This window comes from Ursus maritimus, unplaced genomic scaffold, assembly GCF_017311325.1.
Source record: "Ursus maritimus isolate PB19 unplaced genomic scaffold, ASM1731132v1 scaffold_32, whole genome shotgun sequence".
NCBI classification, from domain to species: Eukaryota; Metazoa; Chordata; class Mammalia; order Carnivora; family Ursidae; genus Ursus; species Ursus maritimus.
In genome coordinates, this window is record NW_024425786.1 from 18,676,439 (window position 1) to 18,702,584 (window position 26,146).

The window sequence follows — 26,146 nt, forward strand, 5'->3', positions numbered from 1 at the left end:
TATTCTATTATTCCTTCAAAATGTTCAGCAGGAGGGGCACCTGGGTGGCTTAGTTGTTAAGCGTCTGCCTTCTGCTCAGGTCATGATCTCTGGATCCTGGGATAGAGCCCTGTGTCACACTCCGGCTCAGAGAGGAGTCTGTTTCTCTCTCTCCCTCTGCCTCTCCTCCTGCTTATGCACATTCTTTCTCTAATAAATAAAATCTTAAAAAAAAATGTTCAGGGATGACTGGATGGCTCAGTCAGTTAAGCATCTGCCTTCAGCTCAGGTTATGATCCCAGGGTCCTAGGACTGAGCCCCACATCAGGCTCTCTGCTTCATGGGGAGCCTGCTTCTCCCTCTGCCTGCCACTCCCCCTGCTTGTGCTCTCTCTGACAAATAAATAAATAAAATCTTTTAAAAAAATGTCCAGCAAGAGGTTGAAACTCAAGGAGAGGAGTCATGTTCCATTCAAATTCACGTTTCTTTACTAAATCATTGAGTTCTGTGTGAAGCCCATTAACAAAGTGGGCACACAGGACAAAACTAGTCCCAGGGTCTTTGTGACCAGTGTGTTGTCTAAATACTAACTCTAAATGAATTCAGAAATCTGCCACTGGCTCACCCATTTTTGTTTACAGGGTTACATCACAGCCCAGTATATTCTCATAGGAAAAACTTTGGGATTTACTTCAAGAAGCAGTTGACTTTTTTTTTTTTTCTCTTTCTATTTATCTCTAGATAAATAGTGGGCTTCTCAAAATTTTAGGTAGGGACTTCCCAATATATTTCTTGAAGGCATTTTTTTAAAGATTTTCATTTATTTATTTGAAAGAGAGAGCACGAGCTGGGGGAGGGGCAGTGGTAGAGGGAGAGGGACAAATAGACTCCCCTCTGAGCACAGAGCCCAGGGTGGGGCTGATCCCAGAACCCTGAGATCTTGACCTGAGCGAAAGTCAGATGCCCAATCGACTGAGCCACCCAGGCACCCCTTGAAGCCATTTTTGAGCATCTTCTGGGCTCACTATCATGTTAACAAACCAGTAAAAATCAGGTAGTCTAGGTACACAGTCACCAAGGAAAATTTTAAGTTCTTCTATTATTTTAATTTTGTCCTTTTCAGGGTGTGGAAAATCATTTATAATAGCTCAAAGTTTGGTTTGAGACCAGAGTTTAAATTCTGCTGGGGCTAGGATCCCTGGTTCACTAGAAGGTCTTATCTTAAAGGACAGCTGATATTTAGGGGGTTTGGAGGGAAAGGGCAAAAGATCAAAGTGGTTAGTGGTTTGGAATAATCAGGTAGAGAGGATAAAGAGGAGCAGAGGGACTAGCTGGAAGTTGCTTAAGTCACTCACGTCAGAGGTTTGGCCTTCAGTTTTTCACTGGCTTGTTGTAATGATTCCTCTAGAGAGGCTATTTTAGAGTTGTTTTGTCTTTTGGAGGCCTCTATACCAAACAAGAAATACATTCCATTGTTTTTCCAAGGTTCAGGATCATCTCTTTCGGGGTACCCCAAGGTGGACCGTCTTATTTAAGTTAAAGTTTCCCCAAAGTGGCTACTGAAATTCCACGTTATCCTATGTAGGGTGCACCCATTTTTCCAAAAAGGGACAAGATCCTGGCTGTTAAGTGGATATACATATAGGAAGCGAGAGTTTTTGAAAGAAGTGGGTAAAGAGTTTTAGACCAATTGGAACGAATCTCTGCCTTAGATTCTCTAAAATAGCTGTTAATCTATAGAGATCCTGAGAATTTTACTGCTGTCTAGAAACACAGGTAGTCATGGGTTTTTCTCCTCTTACAAACAGAAGGGTAACCAAGGAGGTTGAACAAAACACAGATATACACAATAAAGTCAGAGAGCTCAAAACAGAAAGAGAATGGAGCTCGGATCTAGGAGAGACTTGGCCTGGAACTCCATAGTCAGTGAGAAAGCAGTGAACCCAATGGGCTCATTAGGTATTGGCACCTGGTTCCTCACCCACCTGGGGGCTCTCTAGGGGTCTTCTTCAGATCCCATTTCTGACACCAAAAACTGTCAAAACTAAAATCAGATCAAATTAAAATGTTGAGTTTATTATACACAAAAGAACAGTTTGCAAGCTGGGAGACTTCACACCAAAAATGGCAAGAAGTTCAAAGGTGTGTCATTACAAGATGGCTTTTAACAGGAGACTAACTTTGCAATGATGCATTATTACAACGGGTGTTTCACGATGCCAGGGAATTGGTTAAAAGTGATTAAATTAGGCGCACCTGGGTGGCTCAGTTGGTTAAGTGTCCGACTCTTGGTATTGGCTCAGGTCATGATCTCAGGGTTGTGGGATGGAGTCCCGCATGCAGCTAGTGCTCAGCTCAGAGTCTGCTTAGGATTCACTCTCTCCCTCTCCCTCTGCTCCTCCTATTGCTTGCATGCGTGCACTCCCTCTCTCTAAAATAATAAAAATTAAAAAAGTCATTATCTTACACCGTTTTAATAAAACAATTTAAGTTTTGTTTATGATTATCAGAGGCATTTACAGGACAGAACCTAAACTAAATTTTGCTCACATTCATGAAATAAGCGAGGTTTTGCTTACATGGCTTACCTGGTTTTGTCTGCCTGGGGGATTTTTAAGCCTAGTCTCCATTTTATTTCAGCAGACCCAATCTGACCTACAAAGCCCTTCCTCATCCCCTCAGCCAAAAGTAATTATTTGGTGGTTCTTTTTAGCAAAAGATAATTGGTACCATAGTGAGGGAAAATCTCAAAGAGAATCTACTTAACACAGTAACCAAAATTCCATAGTTGAGAAGGATAAAAGGACTGACTGTAGGAACAGCCAATTCAGGACAAAGCCAAAACAAACTGAAAAACATACACACACACCATGATATAATGGAAAATAATTATATGGTAAGTATTATTATTTAACATAAAAATATGAAAGACAGGTGTTTGCTTGAAAATACATATTCCATTATTTAAGTTACATATATGCCATTATTTAAATAGGACTAGTTAACATTGACAATTAGTAATAATAGGACTAATCAAATAATGTATGAGAAATATATAATATTTTTATGCCTTTGTCTCCTCTGATACAATAGCTAACTTTTTTTAAACAATTATTTAAATTTTAAAGGCTGTATTAATTTTTACTCTTAAGATGCAAAATATGTGACTTTTTTTTTTTTAAAGATTTATTTATTTATTTATCCTAGAGAGAAAGACAGAGCATGTGAGCAAGGGAAGGGTAGAGGGAGAGACAGAGAGAATCCCAAGCAGATTCTGCTCTGAGTGTAGACCCCAACTCCAGGCTTGATCCCACAACCCGTGAGATCATGACCAGAGCCGAAACCAAGAGTTGGACAATTAACCAACTAAGTCACCCAGGCACCCTCAAAATATGTGACTTTTTAAAAGGAGAACATAAATACAATAAGATGAACTAAACAGATGTTGCTGTATTTCTTAAAAATGACAATGGCATGTTTCTTTCTGTCTCATAATACAGGATATTTTTACTCTTTCTGTTTCCTTTTCCAATACTTCTGTGAACTGCCTGCAGCCTTTAGGACATCCTTCTTCTCTTTTATGTAGTGGTAAAACTGAACACGGTCAAGTATAAAATTCTCTTTGACTTGCAACTGTGCTCTTACCAAGCCTGCATTACATCGATTGCTGGTGTCAGTCCAATGTGATAACATCCACTGAAACGGCCTCTTGACAAAAACATCTGAGCATGGAATACTCTGGATTTTACTTATGAGCAACAGCAGGTTTTTAGACTTGTAGGAAATTTGTTTCCAGCTCTCCAAAAACGGCCATCCATTTTTTTTTATCTATAGGCTTCTTTTGGGAGACCAGCTGTTTATCAATCAGGTCTAAATTCTATAAATCATCAGAGAGGTTGGCCGTGTCTCAAATGTCCATCATTTTTTTAAAGATTTTATTTATTTATTTGAGAGACAGCGAGAGAGGGAACACAAGCAAGGGGAGTGTGAGAGGGAGAAGCAGGCTTTCCGCCGAACAGGGAGCCTGATGTGAAGCTCGATCCCAGAACCCTGGGATCATGACTTGAGCAGAAGGCAGACGCTTAACGGCTGAGCCACCCAGGCACCCCTCAAATGTCCATCATTTTTAAACATTCTGAAGTACACTGGATGTCACTGTAAGTTAAACCTTCTTTCTCAGGGAAAATGGTTTTCAAACACAGACATAATTTGATTGTGAAACTGAAATTGGATTCCAAATAAGTTACCGTTCTAGGAAAGAAATGGAGAAAGTCTTGTTTAATTTAATTTGGTTGCCCTTTTCTGGTGACATCTGATTCAGTTCTGAAGCAGTCTTCTTTCCAAAAAAACCGAGTCATTTCTTCACTGTATGAGTTTTTGTTGCAACTTATACATAACATCAAATAACTTGGGTGCAGGCAGTTTATCTTTTTCTAGGCTCCTGATGGCTTCTTCAAAGATCAGCGGGCAGGTCTGGAGAAACAGCATATAGATTTCTGTCGTATCCTAATCCTTTTCTCCATTCCCATCTTCAATGTATTTCCAAATTAGAGAAGGACCTTCATCTTTTCCCACACTTTGAAAATAGGATGTTATGGTTGGCCAACATTTTAACATCTTTTCTATGGCTGGCAACAGTGACACCATTTTGTAGGCATAAGTCTGAGGTGTCTATCTCCTTCCATTTCTAAAAGTCAAAAATCTCATTAAGTGCTTCTTTTTTTTTTTAAGATTTTATTTATTTATTCGACAGAGATAGAGACAGCCAGCGAGACAGAGAACACAAGCAGGGGGAGTGGGAGAGGAAGAAGCAGGCTCATAGCGGAGCAGGGAGCCTGATGCAGGGCTCGATCCTGTAATGCCGGGATCACGCCCTGAGCCGAAGGCAGACGCTTAACCGCTGTGCCACCCAGGCGCCCCTCATTAAGTGCTTCTGCATGTTTTGGGAAAACTGAAGTCACCAAAAATTTTCATCATGAAAGCCTCACTGTCACAAGAAAGCAAATCACACCCCTTTTTAGCAGTCTGTGGTGTACAAGGTGTGCAGGATGTTTAACAGATGAGATGTTTTCATTTTCTTTGGTAAGAAGTTTATAGACTGAATGGAATTTGCTGAAATTTACATCTGTATATCTGCTGAATATGCAGATAAGTGAGCCAAATCTAATTTGTATTGCTACTGTATTGTTTGTTTGATCTTTTGTTTAATGTTTTCTAAGGTTTCATTTAAAATCTTCATAGCCAATAAGAAGAGGATCCGAAACTTCATTTTTCAAATCAAAGTACCTAAGAGCTAGGGGGGACATTTTTTTTTTTAAAGATTTTATTTATTTATTCGACAGAGATAGAGACAGCCAGCGAGAGAGGGAACACAAGCAGGGGGAGTGGGAGAGGAAGAAGCAGGCTCATAGCGGAGGAGCCTGATGTGGGGCTCGATCCCATAACTCTGGGATCGCGCCCTGAGCCGAAGGCAGACGCTCAACCGCTGTGCCACCCAGGCGCCCCGGGACATTTTTAAACACATCACTTGATATACTGTACAAGGCATGATGATCTGACAGAATCAGCCAATACAACTGTGATCAAAATTTCTCCTTTTGTTTGCCCACAGGACATTTTAGTTGCAACCTCTGAATCAAGAAATCTAACTTTACTCAGTTTCATAGAGCAATCAAGGGAGCGAAAAGATAAGGCATGTTTATTCATGTGGTATGTCCATGCTAATTCAGCAGCTGGTTGTTTTTTTGTTTTTGTTTTTTTAAGAGAGAGAGAGCACCTGTGAGGCATGGGGGTGGGCAGAGAGGTAATCTTAAGCAGGCTCCACACCCAGAGCAGAACCCAACTCGTGGCCTGGTCCTGAGATCCTGACCTGAGCCGAAATCAAGTGTGATCCTTAACCGACTGAGCCACCCAGGTTCCCTGTGGCTGCTATTTTTGATTGAACACTGGTGTCTTTTTGGGAGAAGACACTTTTCATTGATTCGAAAAGTACTTGCTTGTCTCCTTCCAGACTTGTGGTACTCAGTCTCTACATGTTTCCATATCCCCTTCTCCACCATGTCCAACCCCAAATTCTTTTCTGCAAATTGTGCGGTATGCTCTCTTTGGATCATGTGCCTCCCCAATCCAGTTGTATGTGTCCTTCCATCTGTCATTAAAATAACACAGCCATTGAGTCTTCTTTTTTTGGTACTGTCTGGGTCATGCTGGCACTGCTTTCATACTCACTCTCATTTTCATTAGCTCAATTCTTAGAAAACATAGTCACAATATTTACAAAGTTAAAAGTTAAACTAGCACTATCTCCTTCCAAAGCACAAGAGTTAACACTCATGATTAGACTGTTAACACTCACGATGAGAATTTAAGTTGCTCTGAGAGAATGGTACAGTAGACACATTATCGTGAACCACAAATCATGGCTGCCAATGTCAGCGGTCAACAGAAGGCGGATAATCACCCGATTCATTTGTCACTAAAAACGGTGTTGTCTTCTTTTTGGCGGGGGGTAGCATAATGTGGGTTTTGTATCTCTTCCCCTCCCCCAATCTATGGCACTCATTGCTAAAATCAGGACTTTTTACATCCAGGAAGGGTTTCTTGGAGCATAGGACTTCCAGGGCTAGTCCCAATCTGGCATGGTTGGTCACCACAAATAGAGTAGATTACTCTCCCATTTCCATGAGTGAGAGCCTGTCTAGTATTTTCAAATCTGCTATTTTGACATGAACAAATTATATTTAGCTAGACTTTCTGAGATGTGTAGTCTAAGGTAAATTAAATAAAAACGGTTAACCAGATCTTTCCGGCAATAGTTTTTTTGGAAGGTTCTGTTTGGATAAATGGCTTATTTAGAACTTTGTATTATTTGGTATAGTTGTTCCAAAATTCCATTCTTTAGCTACAAGAACAGTTCTGAGACTGGGTGGCAAGTCAAGGTTGGCTATTCCCGAAGAGTCAGCTGTGCTAGCTTTTGCTATTTCTAATGGCTCCACTGTACGCAGAAAAGATAAAAACAAGCACTCATTAATTCTACAACATATTCCAAAAAGGCTAAGGATGACAAATTAAGCATGTACTTCATTATAAAAGCAACATAAATGTGCTTACTTATGTTTATAAACAGCTGACAATCATTGTTAACTCCTGTAAATGTAAAAAAAGGGTGGAGACAAAAAAAAAAAGAGAAAGGAAAAGTTAATACCATTCCTTCCAGTCATTAGTTAACTTACTACAAGCTAAAGACAAGGGGGCCCGGGTGGCTCGGTCGTTAAGGGTCTGCCTTGGACTCAGGGTCCTGCTCCTTCTCCCTCTCCCGCACCCCCTGCTTGTGTTCCCTCTCTCGCTGTCTCTCTCTCTCTCTCAAATAAATAAATAAAATCTTAGCTTAAAAAGCTGAAGGCAAGATTTGTTAGCAGCTGCTCAGAGCTGCTAAACTAACCTTAAGTCATTAACAAGCATTAAAAAGGTTCTACTAAGAACTGCCAGCAGATTCCCCCACCCCGAGCCATTTAACAGTCACAATTAATCTTTAATCCTGAGGGGTAAGAACGATGTTCATTTAAAAATAGGCTATACGGATTATATTGTCCAGTTCTGCCTACTAATCAGCTAATCCCCCCCCCCGCCCCAAACCACAAAGCTACAGATGTCATGCATCAAAGGAAGTCAAAGAAATTAAACGACACAACCTTGGTTCCTAGCTTACTCATATACTGTAGCCTCACGTGTAAAACCTTGCGCCCCTCTTCACGACAAATGACCCATGCAACCTTTAACTTAAGCAAAACGGGGTTCTGCTCTGCGACCTCTTCCTGGATCTCTTCCTCCAGCCGCTGCTTTCTCTCGGGTTCCCGGGCCGGCCCCGACTCCGGGACCACGCCCGACTCCAGCAGCTGGAGCGGGACCGAGAACTTCTGAGCGGGCAAGCCGGGCCACAAGTCGTTCACGTAGGCAAGACTTCATTGCTTCCGGCCTTTGAAAAGGGTCACTTCTCCAAAACCCAGATTGTCTCTTTAAAGCGGCTCCAACATGGATGACTTTCCCCCAGAACGGGATATTTGGCCTCCTGAGACATTTGTGCCTGTCCCAACAGCCGGAATGACCCTAGCATTCGGTGGGCAGAAGCCGGGGATGCAGATAAACACCCTACAATGCACAACTGGACAAGCCCCCATAAACAGAATTATCTGGCCCAAAATGTCAGCAGTGCCTTTTTCCCCAACGGGAAAAAAAGTCAAGTCCTAGAAGAGGGTCAGCGCAAGGCGATTAGAAGCGCACAGCACCCCGGACGCTCACGCGCGACCTCCCCGCCTCCCGGGAGTGACTCCACCCCTCTGGAGGCGGAGCTACAGGGAGGGCGGGGCCAGGCGCTGAGAAAATAAGAAAGACTTAAAAAGTTGGAGCTCGGGGGCCATGAACCCAGAACCACTTTTTGCACCACGCGGCACTTTTCCTGCCACCTACGCCTGAGAAAACTGCGGGGGCGACCGCAGCACTAGAAAACTTACCACCTCACACTGGACGGATACAAAAGCCCAACAGACGCCTTCCTTTCAAAGGAAGAGCGACTTCTCACACCTCCCCTTGGCAGGTGCACTCAGACTACCACTCCTGACGTGCAGACGCGAACTGACCGCCGCGCAGAGCTCCAGCCGCCAGCGCCGCAAGCTCCCGCAGACTTTGGCGCGGTGGGCGTGGCTCCCTCTGGCCCTCCTTCTGTTCGTCCCCCTCCTCGCGCCGCTTCCTCAGCCCCGCTCCCCGCATGCGCAACCGAGCTCCGGGGGCGGTGCTGTTTCATCCGGGTACCCGGTGGCCGGTGGCTGTTTTGTTTTCTTGGCTAAAAACTAGGAGAAAGTGAGGCGGCCCCGCGCTGCGCGACACCGGGCTCGGGACCGACTGCAAGGGCGGGTCTGGACGTAAGTGCCGGGCGGGAGTGGGAGGGGGGGTCGCCGCCACAGGCCGAGAGGGCTCGGGCCCGGGGCTCTCTGCCGGGCCGGTGCTGACAGGGTCGTGATCTCCACCTTCTGGGAAGCTGCGGGCTCGGTCGGTGTCTCCCTGGACCCTTCCCGGCCGCTTCCTCCGGACTGCCGCGTGCGGACTCCGCCGGGCTGCCGGACAGCGTCTCTCCCCGGGACGTCCCAGGATCCCTGGAAATCACCGTGGTCTCCTCCTTGAGGGTTGGAGAAACAGCCCCCGAGAGGGAGTCACCCGCGGGTTCACGGCGGGCGGGTGGCCGAGCTAGAAGGAGTTCCCACATCCTCTCAGCCCGCGTCCACTCCAGACCTGGAATCCCGGGTCTGGGGGCGGGGTTTGCGCAGCAGGGTGCCGGTAATAAACCCGAGGAAAATGGACTCGGATGGGTTGGGGCGGGGGCACAGAGATGAACCGAAAGTAACACACCCTGGATTGCGCTTCCTCCCAGGGAAAATTAAAGGGGAATTTTCAAAACTGGGCTTGTCTCCAAAGCATATTAGCCCTGGTTATACTCACAGATGTTAATATTTAATGTTTAAAAGAGATGTTACGATTGGACTCCTTGCTCTTCTTTAGAATATCATGGTTTTGGGCAATCAGGATTGCTGACTACAGAGTAGTTTAACAGACGGATTCAGATTCTCTGTAGGAGTTTGGGTGTGTCTTGATAATTAGCAAGGTACACGTAATCCAGGCTTTTTCAGTACTCTGAAATAGCGATAGTCCGGATGTGTTTTAGCCCAGGTCTGCATAGCTGGGCTCCGAGGAATGTTTTATGTAATTTGTTAGGTTGGCTGTGGTAATTCATCTATGGTAATTAAGCAGTGGATTTTTTTTTTTTTTTGGTCTGAATTAATATTAGCTTCAATTTTGTGCTTTTTTTTTGGCTGGAAGACATCTGTTAGAATCAGAGACAGATATTAAAATGAAATGGGTGTTCTTTACGTAGAAATGACACCAAAACTCAGGATTGTTTCTGGAAAAAATAATGAAGTGAAAGGAAGTGATGTGAGTAGAAGACCTGCAGTGCAGTGTTTAATTTCCTAATCTGAGTGTGAAGAAACACATGTTCTGTGATAAAATGTGTAAATTCCCAAGACAAATATTTTTTCATCTGAGTGCATGCTTTAACTGAGAGCCAAAGTTTATCTTTTGTCTCACCACCGTGTTAGTGCTCCTGGATTGTAAATGTTAAAATCACATAATAACTTAGTTTGGAATTAAAATTAAAAACCACTATAAAATTTTTTCCATATTTGGATACCCACTTTTGTTCATATTTCTTAAGTATATCCAAAACCACCTTTTAAATTAAATTAAAAGGCTAAATTCCAAATTTTGTTTTCCAAGGTTTTAATGTAGAAACTGATCAAAAATTAAATATTCTGAAGAAGTATACATAGCCAAGATAAAGTATTTCACTTTTATTAAATTATTCCTGAACTGTTAATTATTTTCTAGGAACATAACTCATGTTTGAAGCAAGTAAATAGAAGTACTTTAATGGAGTTGACTTTTTTTTTTTTTTTTTTTAAGTGACCTGAAAAAATGTCTGGATTTCTAGAAGGCTTGAGATGCTCAGAATGTATTGACTGGGGGGAAAAGCGCAATACTATCGCTTCCATTGCTGCTGGTGTTCTAGTAAGTGTCATGGATAGTTTGGGCCTTCATTATTTTGTTGTGTTTGTTTTTATGTGTTTTGAATTCTGTATGATGTTTTTAAATATGTACTATTTATCTTTGACCACTAAATTTATTTTAATAAATGTTGATGTTTTGTTTACGAGGCAGTTGAGTTACTCCATTTTATGAGTTGACATTATGGTTTGAAAAATGATTAGTAGAGTGATCAGTTTTCTTTAAATGCATGTTAGAAGTGGTATATAAGATAGTATGCTTTATACATTTATTCATTATATGGATAATGCCTCCTTTTTGTGAGTACATTAAGATACTAGGAAGTGTTTAAGAAAGAAACAGGTCAAAACCAGTGGAGAGATACGGTTGTATTTTTTCATAATCCAGAGATAGCTTTCTTCTCAATCTCATTAAAAAGCAAAACAAAAGAAAAAAAACACACAGGAAGCTCATTAAAGTGTATTGCCTAGAAGTAATTTATAGTATAAGATTTTTATTTACATTGCAAATCCCTCAAGGTATCTGACACTTGTGTTTTATGCTCTTATGTTGTCATATGCTCTAAATAGTGGATTTTAAATAAACAAACAAAAATCTAAGTTTAGGGCCTCCTGGCTGTCTCAGTCAGTGGACCATGCAACTCTTGATCTCTGGGTTGTAAGTTCAAGTCCCAAGATGGGTGTAGAGGTTACTTAAAAATAAAATCGTAAAAAAAAAAAAAAAAAAAAATCAAAGTTTAAATGTCTCCTCTTTGCTTAGTCTCTGACATTTATAATCTATGAAAAAAAATTTTTCCTAAAGTAAAGGGAAAATATAAAACTACCATAGAGGGACACCTGGCTGGCTAGCCCATAGAGTGTGGGATTCTTGATCTTGGCATCGTGAGTTCGAGCCCCACGTTGGGCATAGAGATTAGTTAAAAAGAAGATTTTAAAAAGAAAGAACAAAACTACTATAGAAATTCTGTTCTTACAAACATCCAAAAAAAAAAAAAAAGCTTTAAATTTTAGTCTATGAGGAAATATCTTGGATATATTGAGGTGAGGGTTTAAAAAAAAAAAGGAGTACTCATGCTAGCCAGTAAAAATGTCATTAATAGAGTATGGAACTGTCTGTAACCTGATAAAAATAATTTGATTAGCCTAAAGTAGTTATTTTTAAAGAATTGCCAGAAGCTGGCAGTTCCCAGAGCTAACTGGGTCATGGTTGGGAGTGGGGGTAGGGCAGGAGGTTACTTGTATTTGTTTTTTTTAAAGGTTTTATTTTATTGATTTGTCAGAGAAAGAGAGAATGGGAGAGAGCACAAGCAGGGGGAGCAGCAGGCAGAGGGAGAAGCAAATGCCCTGCTGAGTGGAGAGCCTGATGTGGGACTCGATCCTAGGACCTGGGATCATGACCTGAGCCGAAGGCAGACCCTTAACCCACTGAGCCACTCAGGCGTCTCCAGGGGGTTACTTTTTTTTTAAACTTTCTAAGCTACTTACCAGAATTTGGTTAATACCTTACTCTAAGCTTGTGGTCAGATGGTATTTGTGCAGTTTTAATGTTTTTTCATTATATATTTGCCCTTGATGACATCCAGAACCAAATTCAATTAAGATAAATTATAATTTAGTGTTTAAATTGAATTTAGCATCATACCTAAAACCATCTGTAGACTGCACTGTAATCCATCAAAAGGCAAAGCAAAACTGCACAGCCATTACTTGTTTGACAACACCAAGAGAATAGCTAAAATTCTGTCAACAGTAACTATTTCCACTATTATTTTGAATACTTTTTTTTTTTTTTATTTTCAGTGGTAACCTCTTTCTGGAGGCTTATGTCAGCAACAAGCCACTCTCGTCAGTCGGAATCTGAATCCCTTTTTTCCTTTCTCCTGCCATGAGAAAATAGAACTTATTTCTAGTTCACGAAATAAGTTGACAGACTTTATTACAACAATATAAAATAATGATTGAAGTGAATTTAGAAAAGAAGTTCATCTTAAATAGTGATTACTGGCAGGCTTAAGAGTATCTAATATTTACGCACATATTAAGCCATGTTCAAATTATATGCAAGAAACTGCTAGAACATTTAAGAGAAGTTTGAAATTCATTAGAAGGGATCTCTTCACTTAGATACCTTGCTTTCTTTTTAGCTAGTAAGATATGAAATTGCTGTAACTTCTCATTAGTGTTGCTTTTTTCTGTCTGTTTTAGTTTTTTACAGGCTGGTGGATTATTATAGATGCAGCTGTCATTTATCCCACTATGGAAGAGTTCAACCACTCATACCATGCCTGTGGTGTTATAGCAACCATAGCCTTCCTGATGTAAGCATCATTGTTCAGACACTACTTAACATAGATTGCCACAAAATAAAAATGTCTTCCATATAGTTGAGTAGAGTTCATATTTTTCAATGTCAATAATGTTCTAGACATGGTTTAAAAGTCAGCTTGCAGAGAAGGACTTATAAAGAAAAGCAACAGTTCTCTTTTCTAGTCTCCCTTCCAGCTCTCCTGTCCCACTTCCATCCCCCAGCTCCTCTATTTATTTATCTCAGCTCTCCTTTTATTGCTACACTGCTCATGTTGCAACTTTACTTTTAGATCAGAAACCATGTACTTTGTCTCAGTGTTCGTTTATTCATTTATCCAACAAATACTCATTAAGCTTTTATATTCCCAGGCTTTGCTTTAGGTACAGGAAATATAGTAGTGAATAAAACAGGGAAACATCCATGCACTACAGAATTTATACTCGAGTGAGACAGATAGTAAGCAAGGAGAAATAAATTATGTATATAGCATGCTAGATATCAATAAGTATTACAGAGAAGGGAGAGAGTTAATGTCAGCAGGAGGTACAAAAATTTTAAGTAGAGTCAAGGAAGGCCTCATGAAGAAGGCACTGTTGTAGTAAAGACTTGGAGAAATGAAGGAGCTGACCATGGGCGTATGTAAGAGAAGATCATTCCAGACCTATGGAACAGCAAGGACAGAGGCTCCATGACAAAGGAGACCAGGATGGCTGGAGTAAAGGGTCAAGGTCATAAAAGCCAGAGAAGACTGAGAGGACTAGAGAGTCATGAGAACAAAATGTACCTCACAATTCTGCTTCTTTGCATGAGCGGATGCTTTTGTTAAGAGCATTATTGGGCCAACCGAGGAACTTGAATGAGGTCTGAAGAGTAGATGGTGGTAATGGATCATTGTTAACTTCCCAGTCTCGGTGGTTGTATTGTAGTTCTGTGGAACTGTCTTGTTTGTAGGAAACACATACACATTTCTGGGGTTACAGGGCATCAGTTTGGCAACTTTCAAATGTTTCAGAAAAAAAAATTTTATTTGAACTATACTTGATAATTTTTCTGTAAGTTTGAGATTATATACAAAACTAGTAATGCTAGAGAACAAATAGAGATTGTTCGTTTCAGAATGTGCCTGATAGTGGAGGCTGACGGGACAGGTCATGGCTGTTTGACAGAGGGCTATAAAGTCTTCTCAGAGGGCTCAGCAAGGAAAAAACAGGAGCAAAGAACAACTAACCTAAGAACATCTGCATTTTTTTTTTAAATATGAATCTTGTTTTAAAATGTATTTATTTTGTGTACCAAATAATGTGGTTGATACAGAGATCACTGAACATAATTATGAGAATTTTGATCGTTCTAAAACTTATATTTGAATGAATAAATTAAGACTTCATATTATTATTTAAAAAGTCCGGGTGCATGTAGTCAGCATGTTTATTGGGCACCTGCTATGTGCTAGGCACTGCAAATAAACATGGGAAACAAGATAGACACAGCCCTTGCCCTCACGAAGCTCCCAGTGTAGTGGTAGGTGCACACACATACACACACAATTGAATGGATAGATATATATATGTATGTACGGTCTGTATGAAGTTCTGTAACTTTTTAACTTAATATATTGTGAACATTTTCCTGTGATATTTAAATTTTTGAAAAGGTACTTCTAAAGAAAGGCTATTCAATTAGAATGGTACTCTGTGAGAGTCAGCGAAAGACTCCCTATGTTTGGAACCTGTATTAGGGATCGAAAAACAAGCTTTTACCACTTGAATCACTTTGATAATGTCTTCAGAGCAAAAAGTTACTGTTTTGCTTAATATTTCATCATTTCTCCAAACATTGGACATTAGTACAGAATTATCACAAAAAGTTCATTCCAAAGCCGATTTTAAGTAGTTTTTGGATTGTCCCGGGACCTTTTCCTGTGTTTTGTCATGCATGCATATTACATGTTGAGTATGTCCCATGTGTACAAATGGAAAGTGAGGTAGGACCAAGCTAAAGATTGTTCCATCTCAGCAAGACGTAATTTTGAGAATTACACTCTCAAATTTTAACAAGCGAGACATCATTTTGAAAAATTATCTCTCAAATGCTACCAAGCATCAGAATCACCCGAAGGACTTGTTAAAAGTCAAATTGCTGGGCCCCATACCCAGAGTTTCTACCTTAGTAAGTCTAGGTTGGGGCTGGGGAGCTTTCTTTCTAATCGGTGCCCAGGTGATGATTCTGCTGGTCTGGGGACTATCACCACTGCTTAGAGGGTGTCTAGTTGAAGGGACTTGCTTAAGTTTACATGAATCCGTTACTCAAGACTCTTGAGGCCTAACCTTAAGTTTGAGGAACTCTGGGTTATTGTATCTGGTAATTTGATGTCATGGGTATTTTCTCTTGGAGTCAAAGACCGTGATATCTTGGCTTTATTTTATTCATACAGGATTAATGCAGTTTCAAATGGACAAGTCCGAGGTGATAGTTACAGTGAAGGTTGCCTGGGTCAAACAGGTAAATAGGTGTAAACAACATCTTACTATGCATCCTTAAAAGTGAGAATTATACATGGGCCACCTGTCGAACTCCTCTGGGTCAGAGATAGGGTGGAAGTATATCTAGAGCAGAGGTTCTAGGTTTCAAGGCATAAGGTACAAGTCACGTGTAATCTCGGCTGGCCGTAGAGCGCAGTGTACGCAGTCCTGAGTTTATAGCCCTGTGCAGTAAGACGTAGGTATAAGTGTGTACAGTATACAGCACAGGACAGTGTGTAACAAAGAGTACATGTGCAAAATAGACTTTAGACTACTTCAAGCTTTACCATATAAATTATTTTCTTCTCTTTTTTGCCAACTTTATTTGATTGGATTGGCATTTTGAAATAGCTTAGAATCATAGTCATTTGGGTGTGTCTTGAAATATACAACATAAAATTTACCATCTTAACCATTTTTAAGTGTATATACAGTTCAGTGGTGTTAAATACATTCACATTACGGTGTAACCAGCCTCCAGAATTCTTTTCATCTTGCAAAATCAAATAGAATAATAGAATTTTGGCGCCTAGGTTCACCGAGTCCCTTCCTCCTCAGCTGAGCATCTCCCGTCCCCTGGCCTCCATTGCCATGCCCCTGAGTGACGTGGGCTGAGTACAGGAGGCCTGGGGCAAGCTTCCTCGAGGGTCCAGCTTACACAAAGACTTGAGGGGACGTTGATTAAGCAACTTAAATGGTAAACTTACATTACACCCGTAGAAAAAATAAATAGGCAAAATTCAAGTGACTTTTTTTTTTCTTTTTCTTTCTTTTTTTTCTTTTAATGAAACGGGAGAAACTTCAGTAGTCAGCCCTGAGCTACACTTTCGGACTCTTCGGTTCACTCTCTTTGTAGATGAACTGAAGTAGAAGAGATACAGAAACACTGATCTGCCGTGATCGTAAACCATAAACAAATAGACAAATGTCAGCAGTTGGTGTTGACAGCAATAAGCCAGTGATAGCGAGGGCGAGGACTAGAATATGGCCGTCACATCTCTAACTAAAATTTGTTAGCTAGCACAGCATTGGGGTTCCAGAGCCCCTTGTATTTAATACCACCTCGCTGACTGTCAACTTATTATTTCATAACTCTTGTTTTGTTTTCTGTTTTGGAGATGAAATCAGAAATTAAATACAGTATTCTCTTTGCTTTGCTTTAGTGAACAAGGCAGTGTTTTTATTAAAATATATTTGTGCTAATTAAACTCACCTCAATTCATTTTAGGCAGTCTAAGGGACTGTTCATTTTATAGCAGATCTTCATAAATATTCTATAAATGTGATTTAAAATTTGTCCTCCTCTGTTCACATAATTTTAATGTAGCTTTCCCAAGTGCCAGTCACAATAAGTTTGAATTTATGTCGCTGCCTGACTTACCTGAAAGCGAAGTATGGATTCACTTTCAGTGTGTGTTTGGATTCACATATCACTGAATATGAATTTCTTGTTAGCTATACCTGTGTTATTGCTTGGAAGTTCTCTTGGAGGAGTTTAAGTTTCGGAGTACACTTTCTAAAAATATATGGAGAATCAGCCTGTAAATATGTTGAAACATATTTTGTGAGATTTTTATAGGATGGTTGAGGAATTTTTCACAGTATACATATTTAAGGAGATTAATTATAGGCACTTAGAATGTACAGACCAGCCAACAAGAAAAAGGCCAACGTCTGCACTGATGAAGATACTCAACATATCTTCCATTCTTATTTTAGACTTTAAATGGCAACTACACATTTTTTTCTGTTTTGGTTTTTGCTTTCCTTTTGAAAAGTTAATTAAACTGCTGCCATATGAGAAACAATTCTGGTAAAATGTTATTTCTTTTAAGGTGCTCGCATTTGGCTGTTCATTGGTTTCATGCTGGCCTTTGGGTCTCTGATTGCATCTATGTGGATTCTCTTTGGAGGTTATGTTGCTAAAGGTAAGAGAGAACAGTTTACATTGTACTTCGGTGGAATACCGAGGTTGTGCGTTGGAGTGGGTTATTCTAGAGTAGAGCTTTTTTTCATGTAGATGGGTCCGCTACTAGCTGCTAGCATGTATGCCTAGGAGCTCCCTTCACCCTGTCAGTATTTGGTTTTGTTTGTTTGGTATGTTTTTACTATTCTTTTCTTCTGTATTTTTTCTTCTAATCTAGAGCCTGGAAGTACTGGCACATAGTTCCAAACCTTGCTTCTCTTTGGCTCCCAAAAGCCACAAAAGCAGAATATGTATGTTCTCTAGCTATTTGGCAAGTTTTGACTTGGTGAATGATATCCATGCAAAACTCTAACATCCTAGAATTGAAATGTATTGAGGTACTAGGACATCACCTGCGTTTAGATAGAAAGTGAATTAACACTCCCTGTGCATCTGCTGTATAAGGCCTGTGCGTCCAGCAAGGCCTGCAGAACAAGGCCTGCTCTTCGATCCCTGTTTGAAATTTCACCTTTAGGGACCCCAGAAAAATACGAAGACGCCTTACTGTTCCAGGTGAAATTAAGTTATGGTTCTTACAGTAAAAATATGGTATTAATGATTTGCAAAAACTAAACCAGCAGAGATCTAATCTAGCCCATATTTTAACCCTTTATTTCTCTGAACAAAATGTAAGTCTTGGATTAAAATCACGGGTTTCCTGAATTTTTATTAAGATCATTTAAGTCTTATAGACAGGAATGATAGGCATTTTAAATATGTGTTGTTGTTGTTTATGTAATTTATTACTAAAGCCATGTTCCCAAAAATGTAGAAGAAACTGTAATTACTGCTTTTAAATGTTTGGTGTATTTCCTCTGGTCTCTTATGTTTTTGTGTAGTTACAGTATGAATACAATTTTGAACTTAGGCTTTTGCATTTTACATGATATCCTAAGTAGTTCTTTTGCTGCTACAAAATCTTAATCACCATCGTATTTTAAAAACAAAAATGTTACTTTTTATCATGTGAATTCCATACTTGTTCATTGTAGAATACTGAAAATATAAAAGAGCTCAAAGAAAAAAATAAAATTATTGATAATTCTCCTCACCCAGATGCAACTGTTACTACAGAGCCCCTTTTTGTAGAAATGTGTTTATCTCACAGAATTTTTAGTTATTTTCCTAAAGACTTCTAGAGCCAGGTTATGCTTCGAGAATTATTAGCAGGAGATCTGTAATTTTAAAAGTTGCCTTTCTAGTGGTAGTAGTTACCACTAATGTGGAATATTTAATGTGGCCTTGTAGTAGTGAAGCCTGTGCAAACCAGTTGTTACGGTAATCAGATTAATTTAAAACTATTTTGAGAAAAAGTTGATAATTCATCTACTTATCATGCTTGGTTTGTCAATTAATGAGTACTCATTGACAGCTCCGATAGTAGAAATTTATGAGGATATCAACTTCAATCTGGGATAAATTGGAACAAAATGTTCCTCTGGCAGTCTTTCCCATCCTAGCCAACGGCTTCTCTGTCCCTCCAAATGTTCAGGTCAAAAACTGGGTGATTAAGGCCTGTCAAAGGTGATACTTCTCTTTCTCTCATACCCTACGTTCAGTGCATCAGCAAACCTGTAGATTCTGCTGCTAAAATACATCCTGAATCCCACCCCTTTTTTTGAGAGAGAGAGAGAGAGGGCATGCGCGCACTTGGCGCTTGTACGGGAAAATATGGGGGTAGAGGGGCAGGGAGGAGGAGCAGAGGGACAAGAGAATCTTAAGCGGGCTCCACACTCAGTGCAGAGCCTGATGTGGGCTTCGCTCTCACTACCCTGAGATCATGAGCCGACATCAAGAGTTGGACGCTTAACCGACTGAGCCACCCAGGTGTCCCCCCACCACTTTCTTTAATATATATATATATATATATTTTTTTTTTTTTTTAAGTAATCTCTACACCCAATGTGGGGCTCAAACTTACAACCCCTAGATCAAGGGTTACATGCTGTACTGACTGAGCCAGCCAGGAACCCCCTGAATCCCACCACTTTTTACCATCTCCATTGCCACCACCCTGGTTCTAACTGTTAGTCTCTTGTCTGATTTCCTGGAACAGCCCCCCTCACTGGTTTCCGTTTCTCCCCTGACCCCCTTTTGTCTTCTCCCCTCGGCAGCCAGGGGAATCCTGGTAAAACATGTCATTACTTTTCTGCTCAGAACCAGTGGCTTCTCATTTCCCTCAGAGTGAAAAAGCCCTCACCGTGACTGCGAGACTCCATATGCTCTTCAGCCCCCCCCTTCTCTGATCAGTGTGCTGTTTTTCTCTCTTTGGCCCACGCGGCCATTCCTCTCCTGTGCCAGCCCGCCCCCACCTCCAGGCTCACCGCGCTCGCTCTTCTGCTGCTTCTCCGTGGTCCTGCCCTCACTGCCTTCCTGTCCTTTCACCACGGTCACCTTCTCATGCGGTCTTCCTGGCCACTTGGATAAAATGTCATCATTCACTGCACTTCCCTTGCCTTTTCTTTATTTTTTCTCCTCACTTATTCTCTACGTTGTTTGGCTTCATGAAGATGAGAAATATTTTGCCTGTTTTGTTTAACTGCCATATTCTCAGCACATTACAGTGCTGAACATGGTATGCACTCGCTAACTATTTGTTAAAGGAAGGAAGGGAGCTATCACTTACTAAACCAGTGCTGGACCCTGTCACACGCAGTGTGTCATTTAATACTCAAACCAACCATGGGTACCAGAAAATTCAAGTATGTAAGGCAGGAAACCTGTTCACCAGTATATCAGAAACTAAATGTTTTGGGACCATAAACCTCTAAATATTACAACTATTTTTTTACAGAAAAGGCCATTGTATACCCTGGAATTGCTGTATTTTTCCAAAATGCCTTCATCTTTTTTGGGTAAGTTTCTTTTGTATTCCTTATCCTATTTTTTTTAATTCTTTTTTTTTTTTTTTTAAGATTTTATTGAGAGAGAGTGAGAGAGAACATGAGCAGAGGGGAGGGGCAGATGAGGGCAGGGACAGACAGAGAGGGAAAAGCAGACTCCCCACTGAGCAGGGAGCCCAATTCAGTGCACGATCCCAGGACCCTGGGATCACGACCTGAGCCAAAGGCAGCCGCTTCACCGACTGAGCCACCCAGGCGGCCCTGAATGCTTTTTTTTAAATAATTGTTGATGTTACTTACTATATTTAGTTGATTGATTTACCCTGTCCAGTGCCCCTCCCCCATGTTATGTCATAAAATATGAAGAATGAGACTGAGAAAGATATTTTAATACACGGGTTGGTTGTTACCAACCTTGGGAACATACGCTAATTTTTTTAAACTGCCACCACCTCCCCTTTGATGAAGAAATGTGATTCATGTAGTTTAGTTACATAATACAGTGTTCATTTTAAATCTGTATTTCTAACAGTTGCTTTCAGTGAAAGCCTGCTTAAGACCTTTTCTCCTTAAAATTTTGTTTCTAAGTGCATTTTATAGTTTTTTCTACCCTTGGTGTTGGAACCTATGCATGAGATTTGAAGTGTGGTGGAGAAGCCCTTTTCAAGTGTGGTGGAGAAGCCCTAATATTTTTTATTCTTCTGATGCAATGACAAATTAAAAGATTACTAAAACCCCTAAAAACCTTAATACTTTTATCAATAATCATCTCTAATGTTCATTCTTCCCTGGATACTAAGGGCCTGCCCTTTTCCCTACCCTTAGCCTTCCACCCTTGCCACTGCCCCCCGCACCCCAAATCTTCTCTTTATCCTCTGCATTAGGGATTCTTTTTTTTTTTTTTAAGATTTTATGTATTTATTGAAAGAGAGAGTGGCGGGGGGTGGGCAGAGGGAGAGAGAATCCCAGGCAGACTCCACCCTGAGTGTGAAGCTCGAGCCCAGGACCCTGAGGTCATGACCTGAGCCGAAACCAAGAGTCAGACGCTTAACCACCTGCACCACCCAGGCGCCCCTGAATCAGGGATTCTTAACCGTCATCCTATGGGTAGGGTTCTGAAGATGGGGAAGCACCAGACATTTCTCTTTGCAAGACACTGGTGTTTCTGCTTGTTTCTAGGAAAAGAGTCTATAGCTTTCATGATTTTCAAGTCCCTAATGCATAAAAAGGTTAAAAAACTGCTCTGCATTCTAGGACAGTCTGTTGTAGGACTTCTCCTTTTCTATCCCTTCCTACTGACCCCCCAAAACAAAATCGAAGCCCCATATCTACTTGAGCCACTCATGAAATGCTGAAAGTTGCCCTTCAGTAACATTCAGCAGTGGTATTCAAACTTCTTCCTCCACCAGGAATTCTTATAGTTTTTTAAAATCAGTTTGGAAATAAGAAAAAAGTGAACTTAGGTGTGGCAAGATGCACAACGTCTTTGGGTCTTTCCTTGTGTCCTGAAACTAGTGGAGGAAACCAATAGAGTTTAAGCAGCAGCAACAAAAAGTTAAGCCACTGATTTTATGCAGAAAACAATAATGACCAGAGTTTATTGAGCAATTACTGTGTGCGAGGCACCGTTCTTAGTATTTTACCTGTATGCTCTCAGTCAATCCCCGTAACAACTCTGAAGGTGGTCCCATTATTATCTCCATTTTATATGTGAGGAAGCAAGCACAGAAAAAATAGGCCCCTTGTTTGAGATCACGTGGCTAACACTGAGGCTGTCTGACTCCAGAGTTCAGTCTCTAGCTACTAGGCTGATGACGTTCCGGATCTGGGGTGAATTTAGTCGATGTTTTCTCCTTTTGCTGTCCTCAGCCAGTTGTTTAGTGTGAGTTCTCTCCCCCCCCCTTTTTTGGGAGTATAACACTGTACTTCAAAAATACAGCAGGAGTCAACCTCATTCCTCAGCTTATGTAATAAAATTCGGGTGCGTTTGTGATTTTGTAGGGTAGTATAGCATGCGTCTGAGAAGGACGGTGTGGACGGGGAGGATTTCTTTTCCTTCCAAGCTGCAGTGCTGAGGCTTGGGCATCTGTACAGAAGGCCCCCTGAGCTCCCCGCTCCAGTGTCTCCACGGGGTGGGAGGTACTCGGGGCACTCAGGGCCCCACAACTTCAGCCACGGGAAGGTAGCGTGAGGTGTAAGAAAAGCTTCAGGATGCAGTTGGGGAGGGGATCTACAGAGAAGCAGCCAGGGAGGGGCAGACAGCAGCCTTCTTTATCATTAGTTACTCTGGCCGAGAGAAAGGATAAAGCACGGTCCACCTGGAGATGCTGCTGTGGCAGAGAAGTCGCTGTGTCACAGGAGGGAGGAACAGAGGGTAGAGGGGGCAGATTTGCGGGAAACGTGTATCTCTTCCAGTGAGGGAAGAAACACATGAGTTCACGTAGCAGTTTTCCTATGTCACAAAACCTTGGAAACCGATCATTGACTTCTTGTCTCTAATTAGTTACGATAAATTCCTTGTATATGGAATGAGTTTGGTTAGTTTCTCATTTGGTACTGTTGTCCCTATTAAGACTAAAAACTATGTTTTTTGAAAATATAAGCAAAGTGAAATTAAATTCAACTAATAAACACTGTTACTAGAATAGTTGTAGCAGATTGCCTGCCGTTCTGATTCTAACAGAATAATACTTAGCAGCAGCTGACAAATTACTGTTCCAGAAATCGGACACAGATGACGGTACCAAAGGTGACCATCTGACAGTGTAGGAGGGACTGGCTTTTGCCCAAGAAACTCTTCAGATTACAATTTACATCTGTTGACTAGTATTCTGAAGTATGTCTCATCCAAGCTATCTGGAGGGTAAAGGCCTGCTATTAACCAAAAGGTCAGAGGTCAAATCACTTTTTGGAGCTTTATGAAATCCTTTATAAAGAGAAATTAACATACTTGCAGGAGGGAGGACAATTTCCTGGTTGCATTTTTGTTTTCATCAAGAAACACTCAAGTGTTTACCTCTAGAAAGGCTTATGAAAGCCGTTTTAAATTGATCGTTACCATTGCAGGCTTAACCTTGAGTAGACACTGGGGCCTGAAAAACAGACGAGAAAACAAACGCAAACCAGCCCATGCCACTGCCTACCGCCATCTTCAGGTTCTCCCTCACACTTTGCCCCCCACACCCAAGGCCTCTTGAACGGCCTCTGAGGGGTCTCAGACTTGTTCTCTTTCTGTCTGTTTCTATCGTTGGGTCCCCATCATCCCTTCCTGAGCACTTCACATCCCTGATGGTTCCTCCCTTGGATCCAGTTTTCCTGTGTCACTTTTTCTTCTACAACGTGGCCCTAGTCCTGTCATTTCCCGTCTTAAAATTTTTCAAAACTTGGAGCTGTCTACAGAAGAACTCAACAGTAGTAGCCATCCAGGAAAATTCTGTCCACAGTTCTGTTTTATTAATTCTATACAGTATTTTCTGTTTTATTGAGCCAACACTTAAAATTCAAGAGACTTAATATTAAAATCTGAATTTTTGGCTTTTCCTCAAAAACTGGAAGATCTGACCATCCTGAGCCTTGCATAGAGCAACAATCACCTGTTCCTTTTAAATAGGGGGTGCATCTCTGTGTAACCCCATTTCACAAATTGCCTGGGGTTGACTATCAGGTGCCCCGTAGTAGAGCACCCAGGCTGGCACCTGCCCTCTTGATTCATGTAGGCATGTAAGGCCCCCGTGGGCAATTAGCCACCCTGGTCAGTTGGTTTACCAAATATTGGCCGCCTCCAATCCCTATCTTCCTTGTCTCTTAGGCTATAATCTAGCCGTATCGGACCCTCCCTGTTCTAACGCACGTCAGGTATCTTTACGCGTACCTGGAGATCTAGATCTAGACAGACCGGTGTGGCCTTGTGCACGTAATTGGCGTCTTGCCCTCTTAAGTTGAAACCATGAGGACAGCTGTCGACAGCTGCCCACCTAAACCCTGGATTGTAAGTTCTTTGTGGGCATGTTCCTGACACAACAGTCTCTTGGGCTTTTCCTGAGGCCCTGTGGTCTTTATTCCTCTTTGCCTTTCGATATGTTGATTCCTCTCTCTGAAACCTCTTCCTTCGTCACACTAGCTCCTGTTCCTACCATTGAAACTCCTGCTTATCCTTCAAAGCCCATTCCAAATATCACCACCTCTGTAGCTTCTTTTCTAACACATTCAGGCAGAATAAATTCTATGTTTCCATGTTCTCTTGTTACGTGGTAACTATACCTCTTCCCCCCGCTTTCACGCCCCCTCCGCCATTACCACATTGTGTCACCAACAATGTGAAACGTGAGCAGCTTGAGGGCAGGAGCGCCGTACCTTACGTAGTTTTATAGCCCACGCATCTAGCACGCTATATTCAGAAAAGGTTTGTGGAATGACTATGATAAAATTAGACATACAACGGCTACATACTAAACATTGGTTAACTTTTTAAGAGTGGCATAGGTCTCCAGTCCCCAGAAGTCAAGGACGCGGGAAGCACGTGATCAGTTTCTGTTCTGATATATTCCGTGGTTTTTTTTTATACAAGTCATCAATCCTTTGTTGCTAGTTTCCCACCATTCTCCCAATCTCACATACTCTTTTTTTCCCCCCCAAACTCAACTAGATGTGATGTTTCTTATTATATTTGCAGAGGACTGGTTTTTAAGTTTGGCCGCACTGAAGACTTGTGGCAGTGAAAACATCCGGTTTGCTTCCGCACAGCAGCCCTGCATGGGTTTTTACTACTCACTCCCAGTTTTTTGTAATGCCATTTTCTAAACTCATTTTTGAGTGTAGTCTCAGCCTCAATTTCTGTAATACTGAAATCATGAGAACTTCCTATGTAAACAACAACAAAAATCTATTGTGGTGTGCATTGGATTAACTTATAAAATGTTAAAAATATGCCACATGAGTAACTTGTATTAAGTTTTATCATGATGTAATTTGTAAAAATAAATTACAAAAGGAATAATGGATGCATCTTATACGGGCATTTGTCATATCCAAGGTCCAAAACTACAAATTAAAGTGCTCTGAAGAGTTCATGTGTCTAAGTGTGGCCTCTTCTGTGTCAAATGTTAAGTGAAATATAAACATTTTCTTGTTTTTAAATCGAGGCAATGGTCAGAATTCTTTCTCGTGATACTCTGTGTTTGGTTTATACAGTTTTGCCAAAAATTCTGCAAACATTTCAGTGTAAGTAGCCGGTGAGGGTCTCCCAAGGGGTGAGTGACCGTGTCGGAAGAGAGAAGCTTCTGATTCAGCCACCAGGCTGCTCAACAGTGTCCCTTCGGTGCCCCTGATGGGGGTGTGGGGAGTGGCAATCACTCAACCATGACACGTGATCCTGGTGGGTTGCTGACAGTCACTCTACATCCACCATTGAAGGAAAGAGGAAAAGGATAGAGACTTGACACTAGGCTTTACTCAGGCAACAAATTTTTGTTGTTGGTTTGACAATAAATTGGATTCCAAGTTTCTTTTTTTTTTTTTTTTAAAGATTTTATTTATTTATTCGACAGAGATAGAGACAGCCAGCGAGAGAGGGAACACAAGCAGGGGGAGTGGGAGAGGAAGAAGCTCATAGCAGAGGAGCCTGATGTGGGGCTTGATCCCGCAGTGCCGGGATCACGCCCTGAGCCGAAGGCAGACGCTTAACCGCTGTGCCACCCAGGTGCCCCAATGGATTCCAAGTTTCATTGTATCTCTGTACCAAACCACTAACCTCAAAATAGACCAGCAAGGTCAATTAAAATTACAAACATTAACTATGAGAATTCTCATAGTCTGTTCCTTTCGGAACCCTGCTATCTGTCAGGAACCCTGCTATCTGTCAGGACCCCCCGCCAACCTTGGCAGAATGGGAATCTTTTTTTAAATGAGCTAGCTAT

At 41.3% G+C, this 26,146-nt stretch overlaps 1 protein-coding gene and 1 long non-coding RNA gene across 3 annotated transcripts; one reads left to right on the forward strand and one right to left on the reverse strand.

The window, feature by feature from the left end:
- Positions 1-2,380: 2,380 nt before the first annotated feature.
- Positions 2,381-8,599, reverse strand: LOC103666533. 2 transcript variants are annotated; one of them, XR_005831518.1, is made up of 3 exons: positions 7,752-8,599; positions 7,090-7,125; positions 2,381-2,410 (listed from the first exon to the last, which is right to left on the reverse strand). It is a non-coding gene; the product is annotated as an uncharacterized LOC103666533 (long non-coding RNA). The 2 variants fall into 2 exon arrangements; XR_005831517.1 differs by lacking the exon at positions 2,381-2,410 and adding an exon at positions 4,042-4,666.
- A 148-nt stretch (positions 8,600-8,747) lies between these two features.
- On the forward strand, positions 8,748-25,298 carry TMEM50A (transmembrane protein 50A). The gene is made up of 7 exons (XM_008694583.2): positions 8,748-8,897; positions 10,492-10,596; positions 12,798-12,910; positions 15,335-15,402; positions 17,258-17,350; positions 20,183-20,243; positions 24,904-25,298. Exons 2-7 carry the CDS (start codon positions 10,504-10,506, stop codon positions 24,947-24,949), a joined length of 474 nt encoding a protein of 157 aa, XP_008692805.1. The 5' UTR covers positions 8,748-8,897; positions 10,492-10,503; the 3' UTR covers positions 24,950-25,298.
- Positions 25,299-26,146: the final 848 nt, after the last annotated feature.

Bases quoted from the DNA above. Each gene is read 5' to 3' on its own strand.
- TMEM50A (XM_008694583.2), top strand. From the start codon at position 10,504: ATGTCTGGATTTCTAGAAGGCTTGAGATGCTCAGAATGTATTGACTGG. The intron at 15,403-17,257 runs GTAAATAGGTGT...ATTTCTTTTAAG, and splicing joins AGGTTGCCTGGGTCAAACAG to GTGCTCGCATTTGGCTGTTC. The intron at 17,351-20,182 runs GTAAGAGAGAAC...ATTTTTTTACAG, and splicing joins TGGAGGTTATGTTGCTAAAG to AAAAGGCCATTGTATACCCT.